This window comes from Tamandua tetradactyla, chromosome 2 (genome assembly GCF_023851605.1).
Source record: "Tamandua tetradactyla isolate mTamTet1 chromosome 2, mTamTet1.pri, whole genome shotgun sequence".
Taxonomy (NCBI): domain Eukaryota; kingdom Metazoa; phylum Chordata; class Mammalia; order Pilosa; family Myrmecophagidae; genus Tamandua; species Tamandua tetradactyla.
This window is the reverse complement of record NC_135328.1, coordinates 51,784,745-51,808,433: the sequence shown is the minus strand read 5'-3', so window position 1 is coordinate 51,808,433 and position 23,689 is coordinate 51,784,745. Positions and strand designations below refer to the sequence as shown.

Sequence of the window (23,689 nt, the reverse complement as noted above, 5' to 3'; positions counted from 1 at the left end):
GAGAGGCTGGAGGGAACTGCCTGAAAATGTAGAGCTGTGTTCCAGTGGCCATGTTTCTTGATGATGACTGAACAATGATACAGCTTTCACAATGTGACTCTGTGACTGTGAAAACCTTGTGTCTGATGCTCCTTTTATCTACCATATCAACAAAAGAGTAGAACACATGGAATAAAAATAAAATAATAGGGGGAACAAATGTTAAATTTAGTTTGAAATGCTAGTGGTAAATGAAAGCGAGGATTAAGGGGTATGGTATGTATAACTTTTTTTTCTCTATTATCATTTTATTTCTTTTTCTGTTGTCTTTTTATTTCTTTTACTAAATTGATGTAAATGTTCTAAGAAATGATGAATATGCAACTATGCGATGATATTAAGAATTACTGATTATATATGTAGAATGGAATGATATCTTATTGTTTGTTTGCTGTTAATTTTTTTAATTAATTAAAAAAAAAGTTTAGAAAAAAAAATTATACCACCGAACTATCCTTGCACCCCCTAAAGGCAAGACATTTCATATACTTCTTCAGGCACTGCATTAAATTTGTAGATTAATATAGGAAGAACCGATACTTTTATGGTGCTGGATCTTTCCATTTGGTTATGTCTTCTTTTATATCCTTTATAGCATTTTGGTGATATCTTCATTTAGATTTTAGGTTGCCTTAAGATTATTCCTGGGAATTTCATGCTTTCATTGTTCTTATAAATAGGCCTTTTTCTTCTACTAAATTTCTTAAATAGCTGTTGTCTATATGTGTCTTTGAATTATTTTAATAAGCATAAATTATAATCAAAACAAAAAGATCATGTTTTAAGCTATAAATGCAAGTTGGTTTAGGATTTAGAATAAAATAATATTCATACTAGTGTCACACACAATATTAAAGGAGATGAAACCTTTAGAGCTCCATTAACCACTAAGAGAATATTTTAGCTATGAACAGAAAGAAAAGTAACTTGATGAAGAAAGTCAAAGGAAAAGGATTAAGTATTATTAAGAATTAAGTATTATTAAATTGATCACTATTTGATCTATATGACACATTTAAATTTTTCTGAAGAATTATATAAATGCTTTAAGTCATTAAATGAACAAATCACATAACTTGAAACTCTGGGAGCAAGGACATACTATTCTCTTATAAGGACAAATAATCACATACCATAAGGTTTCCATGTGTCTCCCATGTTGGTGCTTCAGTTTTATAAAGTTCTTCAAACTGCTGTCTACATTTTGAAACTAACTCCTTCTCCAACTTATCAACACATTCTGCATATTCAACCTAAAAATCAAAACACAATTACTTATACTGAGGAAAAGCTAAATTTTCAAGTGTATATGAAATACAAATAATATAAAACTATTTAAAAGGGCTGAATGATGCAAGGCAAAGATCACCAAAAGATCTAAATGGGCTTACCCTATAGGGGTGTCTTTCATCTTGGAAATAAGTGAGAAGGTGTAAGACACAACGAAGAACACAGGCTCTTTCTTCATAGTAATAATCTGCAATCTGGGAAAAATCAAAAGATTCAAAAAAAATTACTTGGCTTTGCACAAAAGACGCTGAATTTTAAGTTTACTGATAGATCACTTAAAGATATGGATGGAAAAGTACTAATGTATAGCTAATGTACTTAATCCTCACTAAATACCAGATAGGAAATTACTTCAGAAACAATGGTGAAATTACATTTTAAAAGGAAATTCTAGGTCAGCAGGTTGCTGGGTGATAGAAATATAAATTCAAATTAATCCTGTTGAATTTAGACCTAGAGAAAAAATATCCATGAACCAATTCTTACCATCAATGTCTAAATATATCCTTTGGAGAATGTCTCAGCTGGATTCAGCAACCAGAAGTCTCATTTCACAAATGAGTTAATAAGCTTCATCATTAAGATGCATAAATCTATATTCTGGCTATTGCATTTTCTAATTTAACTTGCATGATAAGTTTAGTTGCACAGTGTAAGTATATGGAATCTTGAACAGGGCATGAGATTTTGTTGGCTTGTTCAGGTTAATGTGATGCCCCAATAAATCCCAGAGTGACTTGTACAGTGAATAAAGAAGTATTTGCAAAGTCCCCTTTGGAGAAAGGGAAGAAAAGGGGAAATATTCAACTTTTCCATTTGGAGAATTCCTGATATTCTCGCAAACAGTGGGGACAACCAAATCAATAGGCCAAGACGTCAATCTTGGGGTTCACCCCTATGAAACTTATCCCTGCAAAGGATAGCCTAAGCCTACTTAAATTAGGCCTAAAAGTCACCCCCCGGAGAACTTCTTCTGTTGCTCAGATGTGGCTTCTCTCTCTCTAAGCTGACAATGCAAGTGAACTCAATGTTCTCCCCCTACTATGTGCGACATGACTCCCAAAGATGTAAATCTCCCTGTAACATGGGACAGAAATCCTGGGTTGAGGCAGGACCTGGCATCAAGGGATTGAGAAAATCTTCTCGATCAAAATGGGAAAGAGAGAAATGAGACAAAATAAAGTGTCAGTGGCTGAGAGATTTCAAATAGAGTCAAGAGGTTATCCTGGAGGTTATTCTTACATATTATACCAATATTCCCTTTTAAGTTTATGGTGTATTGGAGTAGTTACAGAGAAGTACCTAAAACTGTAGATCTGTGTTCCAGTAGACTTGTTTCTTGAAGTTGATTGTATAATGACATAGCTTTTACAATGTGACTGTGTGACTATGAAAACCTTGTGGGTGATGCTCCTTTTATCTAGGGTATGGACAGATGAGTAAAAAAAGTGGATAAAAAATAAATAGTAGGGAACAAAGGTTAAAATAAACTGGGTAGATTGAAATATTGGTGGTCAGTGAGAGGGAGAGGTAAGGGGTATGGCATGTATGAGTTTTTTCTTTTTTCTTTTTTATTTCTTTTGCTGGAGTGATGCAAACGTTCAAAAAAATGATCGTGGTGATGAATACACAACTATGCAATGATACTGTGACCCACTGATTGTACACCATGTGTAGAACGTTGGTATGTCAAGAATGTCTGTATGTTTAAGGTTTTACAATAAAGATATTGAAAAGAAAAAAAAAAAGACCTCAATGCTTACCCAACATAAAAGTCAAAAGCCAGCAAGTCTCAGACAGAACAATATCAAGAAGCTGTCACCCAATGTGACACCAAAGAACGGAAATGGTGACTATTACTGACCTTCAGGATCAAGGCCTGGCTCTGCCTCTCATCTTGCAATACTGTCTGAAGGAAAAGAAATAATCAAGAAGCCAGGTTATAGGCAAAACTCAGCTAACAAAGAAAACAGGTACATATAAGATTATAATTGCCCATTTGCTCCTGGAAACTTTTTTTTACTTAAGTATATCCAAACCTGTGCCCAAATCCCTACACCTCCTCTGGTCTCAGTTTCCTCATATGTAAAATAAGAAGCTGGGCAGGCTAAATGTTTTCCAACATCCTTTTCAGCTCTGATGTCCTAAGATTCTATGATTAACTTGTCAATCGTGGAGCTCTCTACTCCTCAAGTGTGAGGACAGATGTCAGCTTAAAATCTGTTTTTTAAACCAGTTCTGATCGCCTAACAAGGTTGCAAAGAACTGGTATCAAAACCCTAAATTATACAAAATCAAGAAAAAGGATAAAAGAGTAAGAGGGAGCTGGACATAATCACAAACCTTTAGTGAATCCCGAGTACCCCTATAATCTTCCTGAAGGTAACACTGGAGTAACTGTACACTTTGTTCTTCATCAAGACCCTGAAATACAGAAGTCATAAGTGAGGAACAGCTACCTCAACTCAGGAACAACACACAGAATGCAAAGCATTCTAAAGATTTGTCTTCTGGAATAAGACAGGACTTGAAAAACAAAAATCCTTTGAAGAGACTTCCTATAAAAAAACTTTTAAAATAAATAAAAGAAATCAGTAACTGACATATAATTTTCACAGTAATGCCAAAAACAACTGTCCTTATTTACCAAGCATGGACTATGACAGATGGCATGATCTGGACTTCCAAAATAAAAGGACACATCAACATATTTAAATACAAACTAGTCAACTTATAATTACATGTATGCTGAAGAAAACACTATTATAGTAAGTGTGTAGTAAAATAACTCTGACATAATTTTTAGCAAGAAGAGTTACAGCTCAGGTTTTTTCTTTCTGAACTGAGGAACAAAGTAATTTATTTACAAATCAATACAAAGGTTTGCACAAAGAATTTAATATAGATTGACAAGATGTTCATGGAGGTGAACTGGTAGGGGAAAAAGTAGTGAGAATATTCCAGAAAAGGAAGAATTACGTGAACAAAGAGAGGGGATGAACTTATTGTGGAAGGGTGTACACGCTTCAAATTTATTATTAAAAATATCCTCAAGATTTTCATTCCAACTTTGTCCTTCATCATTATCTCAAAGGGAAGAAGGAGCAAAGAAGGTAAACATTATATTTTCACTTTGTTTTATTTCCCATTTTGGTCCAGCTACTAATGTTAACACAGGTGACAATACCTATTTTTCAGGCACTATGTTATGCACTTAGAGCATGCATTATTTTATTTAATCCTTAGAATGGCACTATGAGATAAGTACAGTTGTCCTAATTTTTTTTACTTTCTAATCCTTTGCATTTTTTTTTTTTTTTTTTTTTTAGGGAGGAAGGGAAGGAAAGAAGGAAGGGAAACATCTTTAAACATTTTCTTGTTTTATTGTATTTTGTTTGTTTGTTTGTTTTTTACATGGGCTGGGGCCGGGAATCGAACCGAGGTCCTCCGGCATGGCAGGCAAGCACTTTGCCCGCTGAGCCACCGCGGCCCGCCCTCCTTTGCATTTTTAAAATTACTTTTTATTGATATCTATTATATATTCCCATACCATGTAATCATCCAAAGTGTACAATCAATGGCTCACAATATCATCATATAGCTGTGCTTTTATGATCATGATTGAGTTTTTCTTTTTTGTGAAAAATAAAAAATATTTTTATTTTTAAATAAAAATATATACAAAAAATAATACATTTCAAAGCACATCGCAACAATTAGTTATAGAACAGATTTCAGAATTTGGTATGGGTTACAATTCCACAATTTCAAGTTTTTACTCTTAGCTATTCTAAGATACTAGAGACTAAAAGAAATATCAATATAATGATTTAGTAATCATACTCATTTGTTAAAGTAACTCATAAGTATACCTATAGGTAGCCTAAGCCTCTCTGCTCTATACACAAGCAAGCCTCAAGATCAAGAGCTTGGCCTATTGATTTGGGTGTTCCTAATGGTCAACACAGTATCAGGGGTTTCCCTGGTGGTAAAGTTTAATAGTACTATATTTTTTCTCCCATCCCTCAAGGGACCTTGCCAATACTTTTTGGTTATCTGCTTAAAATACTCTGGGAAGGATCCATTAAGCTATTCAGGATTAAAGAAAGGCCTAGCTTAGGTATTTTTGAAATACAAATGTTCAATTTACTCTCTCAAACTTAAATAAACTGAACTTTCACTAACAATGAAACCATGCACATCCATCCATATAGGGTAGTCAATGCTAATATCTACTCACCAAAAACTTGCTGATTCTTAAACCCAGTTCCTTCAGTGGTGAAGCTACATCTTTATTAGCTTTCACTTTTTCAGCTGAACTTGGACTGTAAAAAGAACAATGAATCATTTCCTCTTCTCAATGACCTTCTAAGGATTTACAATAAAAATACTCAAAGGATATTTTCACAATAAACCTTATTCTGCCCTTAAAGTGCCTATGAAACACACACACAAATTTAATCTCTGCACTTTTTTAACATAGAACTGGTTATGTCTAGGAAATAAACATAGTATATGCCTGTTGCAAACCATTGTTCATAATATCTACTATTTGTAGATACATTACATTTATTATTTTTGCTCCTTAAAACTACCTGAAAGGGGCGGGCCACGGTGGCTGAGCAGGTAAGAATGTTTGCCTGCCATGCCCGAGGACCTGGGTTTGATTCCCAGTGCCTGCCCATAAAAAAAAAAAAAAAAAAAAAAAAAACTGCCTGAAAGGTAAATAGCACTATCCCCATCGTACAAATGGAATTACTAATACTTAAAAAAGATTAAATAACTTGCCAAAAAGCTCAAAGCTAATAAAAAGCTGAGGTGATATTAACAACTAGGTATGTAGTATATACACATATATTATCTAGCTCTGTCCACTGGGAAGGCCTGGAAGCTATGACAGTCAAAAGCAGTAAGTACACTCAGAGCCCAGACCTGGTTTTCTAAATAATATTATGCAATAAAAAATATCAGGCAGATTCTAGAACTGGGGCAGAGAAAATGCAAGATAAGCCTGGAGAATCTTGTAGTACCAGGAAGAAAGGAAGTGCTTAAACATAAAAAGAATGCATTCATGTCAATCAAGATGGCAGCATAAAATGTTCCAGGGTTCCATTCCCCCAAAGAATCTTTGAACAACTAGCAACAACTGGCACACCATCTTCCTCAGACATCCAGAAAACAGTTAAAGAGTTACAGTAACTGAGTAAGCAATAAACCAAGAAAATACAATTTTAAAACAATAAGAAACTAAAAGAAAAAGAGGATAGCCTAAACAAACAGAAGGGCACTCTATGGTCATAGAAAACCAAATCTTAAGACTTCAATTTTAAACAATTTATACATTCAACACAATCCCAATCAAGATTCTAACAGCCCTCTTTGCAGAAATGGAAAGCCAATCATAAAATTTTAATGAAAGGGTAGGGGGTCCAAATAGCTAAAACCATCTTAAAAAAGAAAAATGAAGTTGGAAGACTCACATTTCCTGATTTTAACATTTATTACAAAGCACAGTGGTCAAAACAGCATAGTACTGGCACAAGGACAAACATAAAAATCAATGAACCCGAGTGGTGTCCCACTGCTCCAACAGGCCCGGGCTTCTGGCAGCCGGAGGCCAATCCTTGTATCTGATGCTCCTTTTATCTACCTTTTCAACAGACAGGTACAACATATGGAATAAAAATGAATAGGGAACTTTCGGGCCAAGATGGCTCCTTAACAATGTGCGCATTTTAGTTCATCCTCCAGAACAACTACTAAATAGCCAGAAACTGTACAGAACAGCTCCTGGGGCCACATAAGGACCAGACACACAGCGTACCCCAGTCTGGACCAGCTGGACCAGCTGTGAACTCCCCCAAAACCATGAGTTTCTCAAGTTACAGAGCCAGAGCCCCTCCCCCACACGCTGCTTTCCAGAGGGGAAAGGAAAGAGACTTACCAGCACCAGGGACTGAGCACAATCAAACGCCAATTGTGGAATTAATCAACAAATTCTGACAACTAAAAATAGGTCCCCAGCTCAGATGAACCTGATCAAAGCAGAGGTCGCTCATTTTTGCCCCAGCACCAAGGGGGCAAGGCTGACAGAAGAAGAAGAAAAAAAAAAGAAGGAAAAAGAGGCTTTTGTGGCTGTTTCTACAAAAGCTTGACTGCCTGTGGATTCAGTGGCAGGGCTTCTCAGGCTGCAACTGCCCCAGGCATAAGCAGAAACAAGCTCATTTGAGGGCTTGTCTAGAGCCTGTACCTTCCCCAGGGGAAGGGTGAAGCCCAACTGAGGTGGAATCCCTCCCTCAAGGAATTCAGACACCAGAGCTTGGTAATTTGAAGCCATTAAAAGCAGCCTGCAGAAGGCAAGATGGCGGCTTAGCAATGTGCGCGTTTTAGTTCGTCCTCCAAAACAACTACTAAATAACCAGAAACAGTACAGAACAGCTCCCGGAGCCACAGTAGTGACTGAACACACAGCATACCCCAGTCTGGACCAGCTGGACCGGCTGAGAGTCTCTGGAACCGTGAGTTCCCCAAGCCGCGGCGGCTGGCGCCCGGTGCACCTCCCCAACAGGCAGCTTCCCGGAGGGAAAGGAAAGACACTCTAACAGTAGCAGGGACTGAGTCCAATCAACTCCAATTGTAGCATTAATAGACAAATTCTGACTACTAAAAATAGGCCCCCAGCTCAGGCAAAACGGGTCAAGGCGGAGGCGCTTATTGGGCTAATCGAAAAAGAGGAAAGGGGACGAAACAGAGGTGAGACCCAACTCAGGTGGAATCCCTCCATCAAGGAATTCAGACCCCAGGGCTTGGCAATTTGAAGCCATTAAAACCAGCCTACAACCTCTCCTCTGACTCCACCACGCCCTCAGCAGGGAGAGTCTTCCAAAGTTAAAGGAGCCACAACATCTTTTGCTGGTGGGACCTGGAGACAGACAAGCGCCACATACTGGGCAGGATAAGAAAAACAGAGCCCAGAGACTTCACAGGAAAGTCTTTCAACCTGCTGGGTCTCACCCTCAAGGAAAATTGACGCAGGTGACTCCTTCCCCCTGATAGGAGGCCAGTTTAGTCCGGGAAAACCCAGCTGGAGTCTGTAATACCTACGTAGACCCTCCTAACAGTGGGGAGGGAAAAGGCACTTTACAAGCAGGACGAGAAACAAGAAAACAAGAACTGAAAAATTACCCTCTGTTAAACAACACTTAAGCTAGAGGCCCAGAAAAAGCTGAACTGAAGGTCAAAGAACAGACAGGCAACAAACTCATCTAGCAAGAAAACCCTAGGTAAGAGAAGTGAAAGCAATCTTCAGAATAAACTATTTAAGGTAACTAAATGTCTAGATGCCAGCAATAAATAACAAATCACACCAGGAAAATTGAAGATATGGCCCAGTCAAAGGAACAAACCAACAATTCAAATGAGATACAGGAGCTGAAACAATTAATTCAGAATATACGAACAGAAATGGAAAACCTCATCAAAAACCAAATCAATGAATTGAGAGAGGATATCAGAAGGAATGGAAGGAACAAAAACAAGAAATGGAAAGTCTGAAAAAACAAATCACAGAACTTAAGGGAATGAAAGACAGTAGAAGAGATGAAAAACACAATGGAAACCTACAATGGTAGATTTCAAGAGACAGGGGTTAGGATTAGTGAACTGGAGGATGGAACATCTGCAATCCAAAAAGAAACAGAAACTATAGGGAAAAGAAAATATGAGCAGGGGCTCAGGGAATTGAATGATAATATGAAGTGCACAAATATATATGTTGTGGGTGTCCCAGAAGGAGAAGAGAAGGGAAAGGGAGGAGAAAAACCAATGGAAGAAATTATCACTGAAAATTTCTAGTCAGAATGTCTGAGGTCAAAGAGAAAGAGAGGATCTTGAAAGCAGCAAGAGAAAAGCAATCCATCATATACAAAGGAAACCCAATAAGACTATGTGTAGATTTCTCTGCAGAAACCATGGAGGCGAGAAGACAGCGGGATGATATATTTAAATTACTGAAAGAGAAAAACTGCCAACCAAGACTTCTATACCCAGCAAAATTGTCCTTCAAAAATGAGGGAGAAATTAAAACATTTTCAGACAAAAAGTCACTGAGAGAATTTGTGACCAAGAGACCAGCTCTGCAAGAAATACTAAAGGGAGCACTAGAGACAGATAAGAAAAGACAGACGAGAGAGGTGTGAAAATGTGTAGAAAGAAGGAAAATTAGATATGACATATAAAATACAAAAGGCAAAATGGTAAAGGAAAGTACTACCCAAACAGTAATAACACTAAATGTTAATGGATTGAATTCCCCAATCAAAAGATATAGACTGGCAGAATGGATTAAAAAACAGGATCCTTCTATATGCTGTCTACAGGAAACACATCTTAGACCCAAAGATAAACATAGGTTGAAAGTGAAAGGTTGGGAAAAGATATTTCATGAAAATAACAACCAGAAAAGAGTAGGAGTAGCTATACTAATATCCAACAAATTAGACTTCAAATGTAAAACACTTAAAAGAGACAAAGAAGGCTACTATCTACTGATAAAAGAAATAATTCAACAAGAAGACATAACAATCATAAATATGTATGCACCAAACCAGAATGCCCCAAAGTACATGAGGCAAACACTGCAAACACTGAAAAGGGAAATAGACACATCTACCATAATAGTTGGAGACTTCAATTCCCCACTCTAATCAATGGACAGAACATCTAGACAGAGGATCAATAAAGAAACAGAGAATTTGAATATTACAATAAATGAGCTACACTTAACAGACATTTATAGGACGTTACACCCCACAACAGCAGGATACACCTTTTTCTCAAGTGCTCATGGATCATTCTCAAAGATAGACCATATGCTGGGTCACAAAGCAAGTCTCAACAAATTTAAAAAGATTGAAATCATACACAACACTTTCTCAGATCATAAAGGAATGAAGTTGGAAATCAATAATAGGCAGAGTGCCAGAGAGTTCACAAATACATGGAGGCTCAACAACAACACACTCTTAAACAACCAGTGGGTCAAGGAAGAAATTACAAGAGAAATCAATAAATATCTCGAGGCAAATGAAAATGAAAACACAACATATCAAAACTTATGGGATGCAGCAGCAAAGGCAGTGCTAAGAGGGAAATTTATTGCCCTAAATGCCTATATCAAAAAAGAAGAAAGGGCAAAAATTTGGGAATTAACTGTCCACTTGGAAGAACTGGAGAAAGAACAGCAAACTAACCCCAAAGCATGAAAAAGGAAAGAAATAACAAAGATTAGAGCAGAAATAAATGAAAGTGAGAACATGAAAACAATAGAGAAAATCAGTAAGACCAGAAGTTGGTTCTATGAGAAAATCAGTAAGCTTGATGGGCCCTTAGCAAGAGTGACAAAAAGAAGAAGAGAGAGGACACAAATAAATAAGATCAGAAATGGAAGAGGACACATAACCACTGACCTCACAGAAATAAAGGAGGTAATAACAGGATACTATGAAAACTTTATGCTAATAAATACAACAATGTAGATGAAATGGACAAATTCCTAGAAAGGCATGAACAACCAACTTTGACTCAAGAAGAAATAGATGACCTCAACAAACCAATCACAAGTAAAGAAATTGAGTCAGTCATTCAAAAGCTTCCCAAAAGAAAATTCCAGGACCAGACGGCTTCACATGTGAATTCTACCAAACATTCCAGAAAGATTTAGTACCAACCCTGCTCAAACTCTTCAAAAAAATTGAAGTGGAGGGAAAGCTACCTAATTCATTCTATGAAGCCAACATCACCCTCATACCAAAACCAGGCAAAGATATTACAAAAAAAAGAAAACTACAGACCAATCTCTCTAATGAATATAGATGCAAAAATCCTCAACAAAATTCTAGCAAATCGAATCCAGCAACACATTAAAAGAATTATACATCATGACCAAGTAGGATTCATCCCAGGTATGCAAGGATGGTTCAACATAAGAAAATCAATTAATGTAATACACCATATCAACAAATCAAAGCAGAAAAATCACATGATCATCTCAATTGACGCAGAGAAGGCATTTGACAAGATTCAACATCCTTTCCTGTTGAAAATACTTCAAAGGATAGGAATACAAGGGAACTTCCTTAAAATGATAGAGGGAATATATGAAAAACCCACAGCTAATATCATCCTCAATGGGGAAAAATTGAAAACTTTCCCCCTAAGATCAGGAACAAGAGAAGGATGTCCACTATCACCAGTGTTATTCAACATCGTGTTGGAGGTTCTAGCCAGAGCAATTAGACAAGAAAAAGAAATGCAAGGCATCAAAATTGGAAAGGAAGAATTAAAACTATAACTGTTTGCAGATGATATGATACTATATGTCGAAAACCCAGAAAAATCCACAAAAAACTACTAGAGCTAATAAATGAGTACAGCAAAGTAGCAGGTTACAAGATCAACATTCAAAAATCTGTAGTGTTTCTATACACTAGCAATGAACAAGCTGAGGGGGAAATCAAGAAACGAATTCCATTTACAATTGCAACTAAAAGAATAAAATACTTAGGAATAAATTTAACTAAAGAGACAGAAGACCTAAACAAAGAAAACTACAAAAAACTGTTAAAAGAAATCACAGAAGACCTAAATAGATGGAAGGGTAAACCATGTTCATGGATTGGAAGACTAAATATAGTTAAGATGTCAATTCTACCTAAATTGATTTACAGATTCAATACAATACCAATCAAAATTCCAACAACTTACTTTTCAGAAATAGAAAAACCAATAAGCAAATTCATCTGGAAGGGCAGGGTGCCCCGAATTGCTAAAAGTATCTTGAGGGAAAAAAACGAAGTTGGAGGTCTCATGCTGCCTGACTTTAAGGCATATTATGAAGCCGCAGTGGTCAAAACAGCATGGTACTGGCATAAAGATAGATATATTGACCAATGGAATCGAATAGAGTGCTCAGATAAAGACCCTCTCATCTATGGACATTTGATCTTTGATAAGCCAGTCAAGCCAACTCATTTGGGACAGAACAGTCTCTTCAATAAATGGTGCCTAGAGAACTGGATATCCATATGCAAAAGAATGAAAGAAGACCCGTATCTCACACCCTATACAAAAGTTAACTCAAAATGGATCAAAGATCTAAACATTAGGTCTAAGACCATAAAACAGTTAGAGGAAAATGTAGGGAGATATCTTATGAATCTTATAATTGGAGGCGGTTTTATGGACCCCACACCTAAAGCAAGAGCACTGAAGAAAGAAAGAAAGAAATGGGAGCTCCTCAAAATTAAACACTTTTGTACATCAAAGAACTTCCTCAAGAAAGTAAAAAGACAGCCTACACAATGGGAGACAATATATGGAAATGACATATCAGATAAAGGTCTAATATCCAGAATTTATAAAGAGATTGTTCAACTCAACAACAAAAAGACAGCCAATCCAATTACAAAATGGGAAAAAGACTTGAACAGACACTTCTCAGGAGAGGAAATACAAATGGCCAAAAGGCACATGAAGAGATGCTCACCGTCCCTGGCCATTAGAGAAATGCAAATCATAACCACAATGAGATATCATCTCACACCCAGCAGAATGGCCATTATCAACAAAACAGAAAATGACAAGTGCTGGAGAGGATGTGGAGAAAGAGGCACACTTATCCACTGTTGGTGGGAATGTCAAATGGTGCAACCACTGTGGAAGGCAGTTTGGTGGTTCCTCAAAAAGCTAGAATATAGAATTGCCATATGACCCAGCAATACCACTGCTAGGTATCTACTCAGAGGACTTAAAGGCAAAGACACAAACGGACACTTGCACACCAATATTTATAGCAGCATTATTTACAATTGCAAAGAGATGGAAACAGCCAAAATGCCCATCAACAGACGAGTGGCTAAACAAACTGTGGTATATACATCAGATGGAATATTATGCAGCTGTAAGACAGAATAAAGTTATGAAGTACATAACAACATAAACGGACCTTAAGGACATTATGCTGAGTGTGATTAACCAAAAACAAAAGGACAAATACTGTATGGTTTCACTGATATGAACTGACATTAGTGAATATACTTGGAATATTCCGTTGGTAACAGAGACCCTCAGGAGATAGAAATAGGGTAAGATATTGGGTAACTGGAGCTGAAGGGATACAGATTGTGCAATAGGACTGAATATAAGAACTCAGAAATGGACAGCACAATATTACCTCACTGTAATACAATTATGTTAAAATACTGAATGAAGCTGCATATGAGAACGATAGAGGGAGGAGGGCTGGGTATAATCTAGGAATGCGTAGAGTGTATAATGATAGTGACTAAATGTACATATTTAAAAAATGTTTTTTGCATGAGGAAGAACAAAGGAATATCATTACTGCAGTGTGCTGAAAATAGATGGTAATTAATATTTTAAAATTTCAACTTATGTGTGAGACTAAAGCAAAAAATATTTATTGGGTACAAAATTTATATTTTGACTAGTGCATCTCCTAATATAACTTATATAGATAATTGGTTTAACACCATAAGTACAAGAACCTTGGGTAGGACATGAGATTTTGTTGGTTTGTGCAGAGTGATGACCCGATGAATCCTACAGTGATCTGATTAGTGAGCAGAAAAGTATTTGCAAAGTCCCCTTCAGGAAATGGTGAGAACAGGGAGAAATTCAACTTCCCTAAGTTGAATTCTTGATATTCTCACAAGCAGTGTGGACAACCAAAGCTATAGGCTGAGCCCCCAGTCTTGGGGTTTGTTCATATGAAACTTAACCCCACAAAGGATAGGTCAAGCCTACTTAAAATTAGGCCTAAGAGTCGCCCCAAGAGAACCTCTTTCATGTTCAGACGTGGCCTCTCTCTCCAGCCAACACAACAAGCAAACTCACCACCCTCCCCCTCTCTGCGTGGGACATGACTCCCAGGGGTGTGGATCTTCCTGGCAACATGGGACAGAAATCCCAGAATGAGCTGACACCCAGCATCAAGGGATTGAGAAAACCTTCTCAACCAAAAGGGGGCAGAGTGAAATGAGACAAAGTGTCAATGGCTGAGAGATTCCAAACAGAGTCGAGAGGTTATCCTGGAGGTTATTCTCACGCATTAAGTAGATATCACCTTTTTTATCCAAGATGCAATGGAGAGGCTGGAGGGAACTGCCTGAAAATGCAGAGCTGTGTTCCAGTAGCCAAGTTTCTTGATGATGATTGTATGATATAGCTTTCACAATGTGACTGTGTGATTGTGAAAACCTGTGTCTGATACTCCTTTTATCTACCTTATCGACAGATGAGTAGAACATATGGAATAAAAATAAATAATAGGGGGAAGAAATGTTAAAATAAATTTAGTTTGAAAATCTAGTGATCAATGAAAGGGAGGGGTAAGGGGTATGGTATGTAAAATTTTTTTTTCTGTTTTTGTTTTATTTTTCTGTTGTCTTTTAATATCTTTTTCTAAATTCATGCAAATGTTCTAAGAAATGATCATGATGATGAATATGTAATTAAGTGATGATATTGTGAATTACTGATTATATATGCAGAAAGGATTGAGCATATATTAAGAATGTTTGTGTTTCTTATTGTAATTTTTTTTAATCAATAAAAATAAAAATTAAAAAAAAAAATCAATGAACCTGAACTGAAAGTTCAGGAATAGAACCCCCCATCTATGGACAATTGACTTTTTTTTTATTAGATAAGCTATAGGTTTACAGGAAAAACATGCATAAAACACAGAGTTCCAATATTCTACCCTATTATTAACACCCTGTATTAGTGAAGTACATTTGTTTCAATTCATGAAGGAACATTTTTATAATTGTATTTAACCATAATTCATCATTTACAATAGGATTCCTTGTTTGGGTTGTATACCAACTGATTTTTGCAAAGGGTGCCAGGTCTACTCAGGTGGAAAAGAACTGAGTCTTCAACACTTGGCACTGGGAAAACTGATATCCATTCGCAAAAGAATGAAGAGACCCAATCTCATATCATATACAAAAACAAATTTTAAATATATCAAAGACCTAAATGTAAAAATCAGGACTATAAAACTGCTGAAAGAAAACACAGAGAAGCATCTTCAGGACCTTTTATTAGGCAATGGTTTATCAGACTTTACACCAAAAGTACAAGCAACAGTAGAAAAAATTAGATAAATCCGACCTCATTAAAATTTAAAACTTTCGTGCATCAAAAGACTGTATCATCAAAGTAAAGAGAAAACCTACAAAATGGGGAAAAATAATTGGATATCACATATCTGATAAAGGTTTAATATCCAGCATTTATAAAGAAATATTATAACTCAACAAGAAAAAGACAAGCAAACAAACAAATCCAAAAATGGGAAACAGACTTGGATAAATTTCTTCAAAGGTTTACAAACAACCAAAAAGCAAATCATTAGCTGCTAGAGAAATGCAAATCAAAACAATTAGATACCATTTCATACCTACTGGAATGTCTACTATTAAAAAAAATGAAAAACAACAGGTGTGGTAGAGGATGTGGAGAAATAGGAACATTCCTTCACTGTTGGTGCTGGTAGAATTGTAAAACAGCAACAGCCGATGTGGAAAACAGTTTGGTGGTTCCTCAAAAAGTTAATTATACAACTACCATATGACCTAGCAATCTCATTTCTAGGTATATATCAATAAAGAATCGAAAGCAGGGACTTGGACAGGTATTTGCACACCAATGTTCATAATGACATTATTCACAATTGCCAAAAGATGGAAGCAACCAAGTGTCCATCAGCAGATGAACAGATAAGCAAAATGTGGTACATACATGCAATGGAATATTATTCAACCATAAAACTAAATGAAGTTCTGACGTGAAAACATGGATAAACCTCTAAGACATCATGTTGTATTAAATAAACCATATACAAATGGACAAATATTATATGATGCCACTGATATGAAATTATTAGAATAAGCAAATTCATAGTCAGAAACTGAAATACAGTTTACCAAGGGCCAGAGAGGGAGTTAAGGAATGGGGAGCTTCTGTTGGGGTGATGGAAAAGTTTTAGTAATGCATAACAGTAATGGCAGCACAACATTGTGAACGTAATTAACATGACTGAATTACATATCTGAAAATGTTTAAAAGGAAAAATTTTAATATGTTACTAAAATAAAATTTAAAAAAAGGAATACAGACAAAAACAAAGAAAAGGAACACATAAAGAGGTAACAGTATACATATGATCTATTAATAATTTGGTGAGAATAAACTTCACTAGTTTGTAAAAAAAAAAAAAAAAAACTCAAAATTAATCAAAGATCTAAATATAACAAACAAAACTATGTAACTCCTAAAAGAAAACATATGGGAGTGCCGTCAGGACCTTGTATTAGGTAACATTTTCTTAGATTTTATACCAAAAACACAAGCAACTAAAGAAAAAAATGGATAAAATAAAGACTTCATCAAAATTAACAACTTCCATATACCAAAGGACTTTATCAAGAAAGTAAAAAGATAATCTACAGAATGGAGAAAATATTTATTTAGTTTTCCACTTTATATAGACAGAAATCAGGGGAATATGTGTAGGAATGGATACTAAGGGTGTGGGTAACGGTAGAAGGAATAAAGTTGGATCAGGTTGAATCTATTGATATGGGCCCACTAAAAAGCAAAATTCTGCGTTCAATGCTGTAGCTTGAGGGGTTAGGAAGGGCATTGAGTTTGTTTGGGTGGTTGGCTGAAACATGGACCAAAAAGTGGCTGACATTACCTGAGGTCCAAATGCCAGAACTGCCCTGGTATAATGTAGATGAGGGGATCCAAAGGCTTAGAGAGAGTGGAGGGTTAAACCGGATTTATCATGGAATACCTGCTCACCCACCCCAGGAATGTCCAGAGGAAACAATTCTTACCAGAACCTTGAGAAATAAATTTATTAGACTAGCTTCATCATCCCTAAAGAGCTCGGTAGTCATCCTTCTCTGTAGGTCAGATATTACTGTGGGAACTGGTCACTGGGATGGAATCCTTAAACACAATGGGGAAGGGATCTCAGTTGGCAGAAACCACCCAACAGCAACTTACTTGCCAAAGGAAAACTGGGCATGACTACCATAACGGAAAGCAGACTCAAATCAGCAGTCAAAATAATCTGACTCCCAGAGTCTAAGGCATTAGCTAATAGATCATGGGGTGAGTGATTTGAACAGTGAGTAAAGAAATGTTAGCAAAGTCCCCTTGGGGAAATGGGGAGAAAGGGGGAAAATTCAACTTCCTCATTTGGAGAATCCCTGATATTCTCGCAAGCAGTGGGGACAACCAAATCAACAGGTCAAGTCCTCAATCTTGGGGTTTGTTCCTATGAAACTTATCCCCACAAAGGATAGGTTAAGCCTACTTAAAATGAGGCCTAAGCTTAATTTAGGGGGTAATTTCTGGGGGTGAGCAGAAATCTCTTTTCCTGCTCAGATGTGGCCTCTCTCAGCCAACATGGCAAGCGAACTCACTTCCCTCCCCCTCTCTACGTGGGACATGACTCTGAGGGGTACAAACCTCCCTGGCAATGTGAGACAGAAATTCTAGAATGAGCGGGGACTCAGCATCAAGGAATTGAGAAAATCTTCTCAACCAAAAAAGAAATGAGACAAAATAATGTGTCAGTGGCTGAGAGATTTCAAACAGAGTTGAGAGGTTATCCTGGAGGTTATTCTTACATATTATATAGGTATCCCTTTTCAGTTTATGGTGCATTTGAGTAGCTAAAGGAAGTACCTGAAACTGCAGAGCTCTTCTCCAGTAGTGTTGTTTCTTGAAGATGATAGTATAAAGATACATTTACAATGTGACTGTGTGATTGTGAAAACCTTGTGTCTGATGTTCCCTATATCTATAAGTATGGACAGGATGAGTACAAAAATATAAATACAAAAATAAATAATAGGGGGAACAAAGGTTAAAATATATTGGGTAGATGGAAATACTAGTGGTCAGGAGAGGGGGGAGTATGAGGTACTAGTATGTATGAGATTTTTCTTTTTCCTTTTTATTTCTATTACTGGAGTGATGCAAATGTTCTAAAAATATGATCATAGTTATGAATACATTACTATGTGATGATATTGTAAGCCACTAATTGTACACTATGTATGGAATGTATGTTAAGAATGTTTGTGCTTATCTGTTGTTTTGTCAATAGCAATATTAAAAAAAAAAAAAAAATCACGGGGAACCCAGAAGTAAAACAGATGGGCATTCTAATAAATTCTTACTTGATATGTATAAGCAGAAGAGTTATAGGTCAACTGAACAAAAGTTTAACATGAATTACAAAAACAGAGAATTATGGCCCCTTAATCAATTCCCAGAGTTGAGACAGTTTACAGACCCGGAGCCCCTTGAATGAGGGGAAGACCAGATACCCCTGGGGAAGGACCCTGTTACAATGCCAAAAATTTACACCATTAATCTTCCTCTCAGCATTCCCCAAAGAGGCCTACAGCCTTTTACCAGGGTAACTGTGCACTGGGGAAAAGGAAATAATCAGATATTTGGGGATTATTAAACACTGTCTCAGAAGTGACATTAAATCCAGGAGACCCAAAACGTCACACTGGTACACCAGTCAAAGTAGGGGCTTATGGAGGTCAGGTGATCAATTGAGTTTTAGCTCAGGTCCGTCTCACAGTTGAGCCCAGTGGGTCCCCAGATCAGTTCTGTGGTTATTTCCCCAGTTCCAGAATGCACAATTCGAACAGACATACTCAGTAACTGACAGAATCCCCACACTCGTTCCCTGAATTATGGAATGAGGGCTGTTATGGTAGGAAAGGTCACGTGAAAGCCACCAAAACTGCCCTAACCTAGCAAAACAGTAACTCAGAAGCAATACCAGATTCTTGGAGAGACTGCAGAGATTAGTGGAACTCTTAAGGACTTGAAGGATGCAGGAGTGGTGATTCCCACCAGATACCCATTCAACTCTCCTATTTGGGCTTTGCAGAAAACAGATGGATCCTGGAGGATGGCAGTGGATTATCATAAACTTAACCAAGTGGTGACTCCAACTATAGCTGCTGTTTCATATGTGGTATCACTGCTTGAGCGAATCAACACATCCCCTGGTATCTAGTATGCAGTTACGGATCTGGAAAATGCTTTTTTCTCAATTGCTGTTAGTAAGGAATATCAGAAACAGTTGTTTTCAACTGACAAGACCAGCAGTATATCTTAACTCTCTGTCCTACCTCAGGAGTGTCTCAAGTCTCCAGCTCTATATCATAATCTTGTCCACAGGGATCTTGAGAGTTTCTCCCTCCCACAAAACAGCACACTGTTTCATTATATTGATGATACCATCAATATTGATTAGCCCTAGAAAGCAAAAAGTAGCAACTACTCTAGATTTATTGGTAAGGCATTTGCATGTCAAAGGATGGGAAATAAACCCAACAAAAATACATGCTCCTTCTATCTCAGTGAAATTTCTAGGTGTCTAGTGGTGTGAGGCATGTCAAAATATCCCTCCTAAAGTGAAAGATAAGCTGTTGCATCTGGCTCCTCCTAAGACCAAAAAAAAACGCACAACCCTTAGTTGCCTTTGGATTTTGGAGACAACATATTCCTCATTTGGGTGTACTACTCCAGCCTATTTGCCAAGTGACTAGAAAAGCTACTAGTTTTGAGTGGGGACTGGAACAAGAGGAGGCTTTGTGACACATCCAAGCTGCTCTGACACTTGGGCCCTATGATCCAGCAGATCCAATGGTGCTGGAAGTGTCAGTGACAAATAGTGATGCTCTCTGGAGCCTGTGGCAGGCCCCTTTAAGTGAATTACAACACAGTCCCTTGGCATTTGGGTGTAAAGCCTTGTCACCCTCTGTAGATAATTACTCTCCTTTTGAGAAACAGCTCTTGGCATGCTGCTGGGCTTTAATAGAGTGAACACTTAACCATGGGCTACCAAGTTACCATAAGACCTGAGTTGCCTATCATGAGCCAGGTGTTGGCTGACCCACCAAGCTATCAAGTTGGCGTGCACAGCAGCACTTCATCATAAAATGGAATTGGTATATATGAGATAGGGTTAGAGTGGATCTTGAAGGCACAAGTATATTACATGAGGAAGAGGCCCAAATGCCCATGGCCCCCACTCCTGTCACATTAACTTCTCTTTCCCAGCCTAGAACTATGGTCTCTTGGGGAGTTCCTTATAATCAGATGACTGAGAAAGAGAAAATTTGGGCCTGGTTTAGATGATTTGACACAATATGCAAGTATCACCTGAAAGTTGATAGCTGCAGCACTGCAGCCCCTTTCTGAGACGTCCCTGAAGGACAGGGGTAAGGGGAAATCCTCTCAGTGGGAGGAACTTCCAACAGTGCACCTAGCTGTTCATTTTGCTTGGAAGGAGAACTGGCCAGAGGTACATTTGTGTAGTGACTCATGGGCTGTTGATAACGGTTTGGATGGATGTTCGGGGACTTGGAAGAAGCTTGTTTGGAAAATTGGGGATCAAGACGTCGAGGAAAGAGGTATGTGGACAGACCGTCCTGAGTGGGCTAAACATATGAAAATATCTGTGTCCCTTGTGAAAGCTCATCAGAGGGTGACTTCAGCAAAGTAAGGTTTTAATAATCAAGTGGATAAAATGACCCATTCTGTGGATACCAATCAGCCTCTTTCCCTAGTCACTCATGTGATTGCCCAATGGACTCATGAACAAAGTGGTTACGGCAGTAGGGACAGAGGTTATGCGTGGCCTCAACAACATGGACTTCCACTCACCAAGGCTGACTGTCTACAGCCACTCCTAAGTGCCCTATCTACCAGCAGCAGAGACTCATACTCAATCCCTGATATGGCACCATTCCCTGACGTGATCATTCTGCTACATAGTGGCAGGTTGATTACACTGGACCATTTCCATCATGGAAGGGGCAGTGATTTGTTCTAATTGAAATAGACACATACTCTGGATATGGGTTTGCCTTCCCTACATGCAATGCCTCTGCTAAATCTACCATCTGTGGACTCAGAGAACGCCTTTTCCACCATCACAGTATTTCATACAGTATTACTTTTGATCAAGGAACCCATTTCATAGCAAATGAAGTACAGGAATGGGCACACACTCATGGAATTCTCTGGTCTTACCATGTTCCCCATCATCCTGAAGCAGATGGTTTGTAAAACAGTGGAAGGGCCTTTTGAAGACCTAATTAGAGAGCCAACTAGGTGGCAAAACCTTGCAAGCCTGGGACAATGCTCTCCAGGAGGCTGTGCACGCTCTGAATCAGCATCCACTCTGTGGTACTGTTCCTCCCAGAGCAAAGATTCACAGGTCCAGGAATCAAGGGGTGGAAATGGGACTGGCACCATTCACTATTACCCCTAATGATCCACTAGAAAAATTTTACTTCCTGTCCCTGCAACCTTAAGCTCTGTTGATCTACAGGTCTTAGCTCCAAAAGGAGGCATGCTTCCACCAGGAGACACAACAATGATTCCACTGAACTGGAAAGATTGCCACCTGGCCACTTTGGGCTTCTCATGACTCTGAAACAACCGTCAAAGAGGATTACTGGACTGGCTGGGGTATTTGACCCTAACAACCAAAGGGAAATAGGACTGCAACTACACAATGGAGGTAAAGAAGAGTTTTCCTGGAAGACAAGAGATCCCTTAATACTGCCATGCCCTATGATTAAAATCAATGGAAAACTGCAGCAACCCAATCCAGGCAGGACTACCTATGGCCCAAAAACTTCAGGAATGAAAGTTTTGGTCACCCCACCAGGCAAAGAACCACAGCCAACTGAGGTACTTGCTGAGGATAAAGGAACATGGAATGCATAGTAGAAGAAGGTAATGATAAATAGCAACTATGACCAACATAACTAGTTACAGAAATGAGGACCGTAATGGTATGAATATTTCCTCCTCGTAGTGTTTTAAGTACATCTTTATTTGTACAAAAGGCAAATATCTTTGTTTTCTTATCTATCTTATCCCCTTATTAGATGATATAAGTTGTATTGTTCATGTCATAGTATTTAAGTTATAGGATATCAAGTTTAAGAGTGAATATTATCCAAGGACTTGCACCCTATTCTGGATTTAGTGCATTTCCAGTTGTACACAGGACAATGGAGAACTTTTAAGCAAAAATTATGTCTGTTATTGTGTTCTGTTTAAGAGATTAAATATGGTTTAAGGTGAGGTGTATAGCTACCAAGTTGACAAGGGGTGGACTGTGGTGCTTAGGTTCATGTGTCTACTTAGCAGGGGGATGTGTCCAGTCTGGTCAAACAAACATTGGCCTGTCACTGTGAGGATGTTTCGTGGACTCAAATCATCAGTATATTGACTGCATCTATGGCTCATTAATCTACGATCAACTAAGGGTATTGTCTTTCCCAATGAGAAATGTTTAATCCAATCAGTTGAAGGTTTTAAAGGAGAAGTGATAACCTCAGTAGTCAGAAGGGAGAATTTTCATCTCCACATCAGCCAGCAAGCCTCTCCTGAGAAATTCATCGAAGACCTCCATCAGAGTTGCCTAGCTTGCAACTACAACCTTACAGAATTTGGACTCATGCATCCCCACAGTTGCATGAGACGTTTTTATAAAATCTCGTATTTACAGATATCTTCTGTTGGATCTGTTTCCCTAAAGGACACTAACTAATATAATAGTGAAATGTTTACAGATAAAATTTGATATCTGGACTTTACTTGAAAATAATTACAGGGGAAGGGTTAATAAACAAGGAAAAGAAAAGTTCTTTACTAACCCAAGAGAGCGAAGATGGAAAGCAAAGATGAAATAAATTCAATAGCTGTTCAGAAGGAGAAGGGAAATAAATGAGAGTGGTTTATTCTATGATAACAGAATGAGATCTGGACTAGGATTAAAATCAATGAGTCTAGTTCTATAAAATGTATTCTCTTCTTTTTCAACTATTTTATGTTATTGTTTTCCACTGCCCAATTAAAAATCTACATATTCATCCAAACAATGAATAGTATCTATCTCAAAGGGTTGTTGTGAGGACTAAGTAACTTATACATCAAATGCTTAGGATAACTGGTACACAGTAAACATGTAAGTGGCTATATCTCAGAACTTAATGCTCACAGTGCTTCACAAAAAGATAGTAGACCCTAAATAAATATTAGAAATATTAGATAAATATTTAATAATTCCTCATCCCCAGACACTAAGATTATATAATTGAATTCTACAGTACTGTATTTCTAGAGGGAATTTCCCTTTCTTCCAATAGACAGAAAAATGTACCCAATCCTTTTCTACTGGTAACCAAATTATATTCTATCTGTTCTA

General features: G+C 37.6%; 1 protein-coding gene across 3 annotated transcripts in view; it reads right to left on the bottom strand.

Annotated features, from left to right (window-relative positions):
* The window catches only part of NUP188 (nucleoporin 188), a 116,443-nt gene that overhangs the window by 84,651 nt on the left and 8,103 nt on the right, over positions 1-23,689 (bottom strand). For 2 of the 3 annotated variants that reach the window (XM_077146744.1, XM_077146750.1), the window contains exons 4-8: positions 5,570-5,654; positions 3,673-3,753; positions 3,194-3,238; positions 1,431-1,523; positions 1,173-1,292 (exon numbers count right to left, since the gene is read on the bottom strand). In XM_077146744.1, the coding sequence (XP_077002859.1) occupies positions 1,173-1,292; positions 1,431-1,523; positions 3,194-3,238; positions 3,673-3,753; positions 5,570-5,654 (424 nt within the window). The remainder of the gene's footprint in view (positions 1-1,172; positions 1,293-1,430; positions 1,524-3,193; positions 3,239-3,672; positions 3,754-5,569; positions 5,655-23,689) is intronic. The other variant, XM_077146757.1, reaches the window with a different exon arrangement.